This window comes from Sinocyclocheilus grahami, unplaced genomic scaffold (assembly GCF_001515645.1).
Source record: "Sinocyclocheilus grahami isolate Dianchi unplaced genomic scaffold, SAMN03320097.WGS_v1.1 scaffold757.1, whole genome shotgun sequence".
NCBI classification, from domain to species: Eukaryota; Metazoa; Chordata; class Actinopteri; order Cypriniformes; family Cyprinidae; genus Sinocyclocheilus; species Sinocyclocheilus grahami.
This window is the reverse complement of record NW_015505936.1, coordinates 290,189-297,338: the sequence shown is the minus strand read 5'-3', so window position 1 is coordinate 297,338 and position 7,150 is coordinate 290,189. Positions and strand designations below refer to the sequence as shown.

General features: G+C 39.0%; 1 protein-coding gene across 1 annotated transcript in view; it reads left to right on the top strand.

Moving 5' to 3' along the window:
* The window catches only part of LOC107561083 (gastrula zinc finger protein XlCGF8.2DB-like), an 8,983-nt gene extending 2,210 nt beyond the window's left edge, over positions 1-6,773 (top strand). The window contains exons 3-4 of the mRNA XM_016245432.1: positions 5,131-5,374; positions 5,543-6,773. Coding sequence (XP_016100918.1) covers positions 5,131-5,374; positions 5,543-6,416 — 1,118 coding nt within the window. The 3' untranslated portion in view covers positions 6,417-6,773. The remainder of the gene's footprint in view (positions 1-5,130; positions 5,375-5,542) is intronic.
* The last annotated feature ends 377 nt before the right edge of the window (positions 6,774-7,150 follow it).

The following is a 7,150-nucleotide window of genomic DNA, read 5'->3' as shown; positions in this document are numbered from 1 at the left end:
GATCACCACGAGATGCATGCCGGTTAGAAAAGTGTCCGAGTTACGTCCGACTTGCTCTGTTGTTAAGCTGACATGTGCCAAAAAACTCTCACGATAGCAAGGCGGCTGTGTCGGATTGTGCAGTCAAGCGCAGTTGCTCTCCACCGACTGCACTGATCAAAAGCATGATGGGAAACGACTGGCTAACAACACAGCTTAATGCTCATTAGTTCAGACACCTGTGATGCTGCGTTCTCTTCTTAAATGTTTTATTTTTTTATCTGGTTCCATGTGGTTATGTATTTAAATTATGCGTGAATATTCCCAAACACTATGACAGTGCGATCTCTGTGTGAGATATGTGATTGTTGTCATATTTCTATAAAAATCTAAAATACATGTTTGTATTAAAGTAAAAATGGATGATAAATACACCTTTTGTATGGAATTAAATAGCAAGCACTTTGAGTGTCTTTTTCATCATTTATTTTCATATAAAAGTAACAGAACTAAAATGATATCATGTTTATTAGCACAGCACCTGAGTGAGAATAACGTGATATCCGCCTTTGATCTCGTTGGTATCTGTTCCACTTCGAGAGGTCAGAAATGTCCCCCCCCCCCCCCCCCTCTACTGCAGCCGCAAACTCTTGCCTAAATTTCAGGCGAGGCGCATCTCAAACAAGCCTATTGCTTGTGTTTACGCCCAGCGGTGCCGAGGCACGTATCAGAAGCTTCCTAGCAGCGGCTCGCTAAAGATATGTGCCTCGCCAATTTTTGAAGGTACGAGTGTGCGCTCGAATATGCTCTAGAACCGCTCTCGCGATACTTTGATGGCATTCACCGATCAGTCTGCGCAGCGCTGCTTCAAGTCGAACATAATCAAAAGCATGATGGGAAACGACTGGCTAACAACACAGCTTAATGCTCATTAGTTCAGACACCTGTGATGCTGCGTTCTCTTCTTAAATGTTTTATTTTTTTATCTGGTTCCATGTGGTTATGTATTTAAATTATGCGTGAATATTCCCAAACACTATGACAGTGCGATCTCTGTGTGAGATATGTGATAATTTTTGAAGGTACGAGTGTGCGCTCGAATATGCTCTAGAACCGCTCTCGCGATACTTTGATGGCATTCACCGATCAGTCTGCGCAGCGCTGCTTCAAGTCGAACATACCTATTGGGTTTGTGGTGGTGGTGTTGTGCGCGCTAAGGAACGTATATCCGCCATACGTCATCGCGTCGCTATATCATTGATATCCCGATATGACACTTTTTTTTTATCATGTAAAAATGTATACCGGTATTATCATGGACTGTATGGTATGGCACACCCCTAATATATGGTGCATTCCAAAAGCGATATCATGCTGAGTTGAGTTCTGGGAAACTGCTTTGTTTATCTGCCATACTGGGAGCATCGCACTGCCGTTTCACTATTGAGTTTAGGGCAGTATTTTATTAATTTTTTTGTTGTGATTGTGAAAAATGTGTATGTCATTCATGCTGCATCGAGAATTGCAAAAGTAACTCCAATCAAGGTTCTGAGAGAAAACTGGACAATACAGTATGTTTTTTCGGCTTTTCTCTGTGTAAAAACAGCAAGGGAAGCAGGTCATGAAGATGACAAAAAGATGCCGGATAGTAAATCTATTAATAATGTCACCAATTAAACCCACTGCCTGTCTTTTAATAAAAGAATCATATTGCTGCATGGTTTTTGAAAGTTTAAATTTTATTTGGTTTAATAATTAACATCACCTTTGCAATTATGACTATCACTAGGCTTGTGAATTAGCCGAACTTGAACAGGGACATTAAAATGCTTAACACAAATAATGCTTAATTTTGCTTAAGGTACCAAGATAGTGATAAAGACAAAATTGTAAAGCATACTATGTAGATACGTACATAAGCCCAAAATGTGAACGCAACACATTTATTTACACGTTGAATGCTTATGCACAGAGACAGTGATATTAAAAGACCACATTCTGTACACACCTTACTAATAAAGCATACTATGTGCAGAAAACTGACAAACCCAAAATATGAACTTTAAATACAGTCATGGCCAAAAGTTTTTGCAGTGACATAAATTTAGTTTTGCGAAGTCTGCTGCTTCAGTATTTGTAGATTCTTTTTTCACATGTTTCTGTGGTATACTGAAAAACGTTTTAAACACTTTTATTGGCAAAAAAATATAATGAGTCAATGTTTACAGTGTTGACCCTTGTTCTTCAAAACCTCTGCAATTCGCTCTGGCATGCTGAATATTAGCTTCTGGGCCAATTCCTGACAGATGGCGATCCATTCTTGCCTTATTAGTTCTTGGAGTTGATCACAATTTGTGAGCTTCTGCTTGTCCACTTGCCTTCTGAGGACTGACCACAGGTTCTCTATGGGATTGAGATCCGCGGAGTTGCCTGGCCATGGATCCAAAATTTCAATGTAATGATCTTCGAGCCACTTCTTTATCACTCTTGCTTTGTGACATGGTGTTCCATCATGCTGGAAAATGCACTGGTAATCACCAAATTGTTCATGGATAGTTGGAAGAAGTCGCTCTTGCAGGACGTTTTGATACCATTCTTTATGCATGACAGTGTTTTTGGGCAGAATTATGAGAGAGCCCACTCCCTTGGTTGAAAAGCAACCCCACACATGGATGGTCTCAGGATGCTTCACTGTTGGCACAACACAGGACTCATGGTAGCGTTCACCTTTTCTTCTCCGAACAATCAATTTTCCAGATGTCCCAAGCAGTCGGAAAGGAGCTTCATCAGAGAAAATAACTTTGCACCAGTCTTCTACGGTCCAATTGTTGTACTTCCTGCAAAATTTCAGTCTGTCCTTGACGTTTTTCTTGGAGAGAATTGGCTTCTTTGCTGTCCTTCTTGACACCAGGCCGTTGTCCAAAAGTCTTGGCCTCACTGGGCGTGCAGATGCTCTCACACCAACCTGCTGCCATTCCTGAGCAAGCTCTGTACTGCTGGTGACACAATTCCGTAGCTGAGGAGACAGTCCTGGTGCTTGCTGGACACTCTGGGCCGTCCTGAAGACTTCTTCACTGCAGTCGAACCTCTCTCCTTGAAGTTCTTGATGATCCGGTAAATGGTTCTTTTCAGGTTCTATTAAAAATGCATGTAGCAATGTGATTTGCACTCATGTATTGTTCATACCTTGAATCCGCAAATAGGGTTAGAAATGTCTGCTGAACTTACGTCGTTCATAGTGTGAATCACCAAACACGTTACGAAATGTCCGTTGAGCATAGGTAGTTCGAAACAGTATCCAATTCCAAATAAAGAAAGCAAAACCCACCCCTAAACACAACAAGTGAAGTACAATTAGCACAAGAATAACTATCAACTTCTTTCTTTTAGAAAAAAAAAAAAAGAGAGTTGCACTTACACTTTCCCTAACATGCTTGGCTTATCTTCAATCTCCATTTTAAATCATGTTAACGGCTTAATTTCTCTCCAAACACATCATCAGTGGGAGAATCCAACACGACTTCAGCGGCAGACTCGAATCACTCCAAACACAGCATCAGCGGGAGAACCAAGCACCCCAAAAACCTCAACAGTAGATTCAGCGGGAGATTCAAACACTCATAGTTCGGCTTCAGCATTGAACTACCATGTGAAACGCTGTGTCTCATGACACTGGACACTTTTCTTTTCGCTCTAACAATGACGTCACATCCCGATAAGGAATATTTAAAAGGGAAGACATCTTTTATTAGCAGAGTTCATCGCATGAAATTCGCTACAAGGTGCAATATTCTTTGTAGCAATTTCCTTGCATGTGAGGCCATTTTGATGCAAAGTGATGATGGCTGCACGGGTTTCTTTGGAGGTAACCATTGCTAACAAGAACATAATGACTGGAAGCAATTCTTCGCTCCTTTTATAGCAATCAGTCTGCTCTTACAATCTATTTAGTATGATAGTGATTTCACCTGACTAGTACTCATGCACACTTTCACATGTGCTGCTGATATGATTAGTCAATTAATGTTAGCTGGTCATTTTGTCTCAGGATCAAAAACAGTGAAATTGTTTTTTTTTTTGTGAAAAGTTAATTTTTTGGCCAATTAAATAGGGCTGCACGATAAATCGCATGCGATATTTAATGCGCATCTTGTCAGTAAAGCCGCCTCCTTCACTGACTAGCCGTGCAAAACCCCGATCATACATGAAATTTTTTTATCTTGCAGCCCTACAATTAAACTTTTAGTAATTATTTAAAATGCATCTGATCACGCTACACAATAATCTAGAAACAATGTGAATGAACACCACAACAGCTTAAGCAGCAAACTTTGCAAAACACAAAATTTATGTCACTGCCAAAACCTTGATGCATAAGCGTGTTCTTCATTTTTCTAAAGGGAGGAAAACGCTTGTGTATTTAAACAAGTTGCGTTAATATTCTGGGCCCATCTGCATCACTGTCTTACTAAGTTACATTAAGCCAGCCTTTTAAAATGCTACAAAACTGTTCACAAGCTTCCAGGGATTTAATTTTATTTGTCATTTGATGAAATAAATATAAAAATACAGTGTGCTTCTGTCTGTCTACTGATGTGACCCACAATCTCTGATTCTCCTCCGTGGCCATGGAAAAATTAATATTTACAATGACACTTATACTTCATCATTAAAACGTATCCAACAAAGAAATGGATCAACTTCTGTCAGCTTGTTGAAAAAACACTATATTTGGATAATCTACCATATGACGGCTGAAGCAGCAGCGGGCAACACTGTTTTCATGCTAATCAGATCAACATTGTAAGCAAAATTCTACAAAACTCAAGAGATAAAATCTGATTATCATGCGAAGCAATAAACTAGTTTTCTCTTCTCTGCAAACGATCCAATGAAGAATGTGAATATTTAACTTCAAGGCAAAAACAAGATAAGCAGGTATCCGTATTAATTCCAGCATTTGTAGCAGAGAATGATCCTCCCAGAATGGCGGTGGCGCCCCAGCATGCAACGCGCATGATGTAGCTTCACATTCTCTTTAAAAATGCATCAAAATGTCCAAAAAAGTTGAATAGCAAATGGCTACTTTACACTGTTACATCAGGGTTACTAAGAGTTAGTGAAAATGAATAATTTTTACTTTTATTTCAGAGATGATTGAAGAAAACGAGAAAGAAGAATTGAGTGAAGTTGAGGAGAAAAATCATGTGAAAAATGGAGAAAAACCTCTGAGTTGCTCTCAACCCAAACAGAAAGATTTAAAGAAAAGAAGAGCCAAGAAATCTTTCACCTGCACTCAGTGTGGAAAGAGTTTGACAAACAAACCAAGTCTTGAGCGTCACATGAGAGTTCATACTGGAGAGAGACCGTACAAGTGTTCACACTGTGACAAGAGATTCAGTCAATCTCGAGACCTGATAACACATGAGAGGATCCACACTGGAGAAAAACCGTACACATGTGATCAGTGCGGGAAGAGTTTCACACAAAAAGTAAACCTTAAGAAACACATGATCATCCACACTGGAGAAAAACCATCCAAGTGTTCACATTGTGACAAGACATTCAGTCAGTCTGGATACCTGAAAACACATGAGAGGATTCACACTGGAGAGAAACCGTACACATGTGATCAGTGCGGGAAGAGTTTCACACAAAAAGTAAACCTTAAGAAACACATGATCATCCACACTGGAGAAAAACCATCCAAGTGTTCACATTGTGACAAGACATTCAGTCAGTCTGGATACCTGAAAACACATGAGAGGATTCACACTGGAGAGAAACCGTACACATGTGATCAGTGCGGGAAGAGTTTCACACAAAAAGTAAACCTTACAGCACATATGAGAATTCATACGGGAGAGAAACCATTCACTTGTGATCAGTGTGGAAAGAGTTTCACTCACTCAGCAAACCTTAAGGATCACATGAACATTCACACTAGAGAGAAGCAGCACGCATGTGATCAGTGCGGCAAAACATTTTTGAGAGCTCCAGACCTGAAGAAACACCTGAGAGTTCATACAAAAGAGAAGCCACATTCATGTTTTTTGTGTGGAAAGAGTTTTTCATTTCTACAAAATTTAAAAGTACATCAGAAAATACATACTGTTATGAGAGAGTACATGTGCTGTGAGTGTGAAAAGACTTTTACTTCAGCTAAACATTTGAAACAGCACCAGAGGATTCACACTGAAGAAACACCTTACGAGTGTTCACACTGTGATAAAAGATTCAGTGATTCAGGAAACCTGAAAACGCACAAAATGATCCACACTGGAGAGAAACCGTATCACTGTGCTGCATGTGGGAAACATTTCAGTCGTTCATCTGCTCTACACAGTCATACAAAAAACAATCACAGTAAGAAGATCATCTTCAGATCCAGCACTTTCAGGTCTGATGCCACGTCCTCACCAAATGTTACACAATAATGCAAGAAATAAAATATCATCTGGATAAATCTTTTCTAACCAGCCATTACAAGTGACGTGACACATTCAACTGTGAGATTCAGATCAACTCGATGGAGTTCTTCCCCAAAGAACAATATCAAAAAGTTTTATTCTTGTATATAATTTTGCTTCATGTTAAAAATTATATCATTGTGCTTTCTTATGAGTTTCATATGATGTTTGATTGTCTTATAATGCATATGTGTCACCTGTAGATTTACTCTTTCATGAAAAGTAGAAGTTTTTACAAACTGAGGAAGCTGAGGAATAGGCTGTAACACTTTTTAAGAGAGACTGAGATTTATTTTATATTGTTGTTTTTAAAATTAGTTATTTAAAAAACTTATGTATTTAGGAAATGCAGATGCTAGACATACTGTCATGTAGCTTTGTAACTGATTTGTCTGCTTCTCTTGTAAGTAGGAATGAATACCTGAACTCGGTATTAAATGGGTCATAAGCATAAATTACAAAAAACAGTAGTATCGATAAGCTCTAATGTTAACTGTTCTGCTTTTGGTGCAGGGGAAATTAAGAAAATACACTTACAATTTATTATTGCTACATAAATATTATGAAGCTAACTGTAGCTTGCCAACTTTTGTGTGATGCGTTTTCGTTATTTGCAATCCAGAAGTGAGATCCCTCTTGTATTTTAGGTCTGAGTTTGACTTCCGAGGATTATGAAAACAAGATGTTTGAGGTTAAGCGAT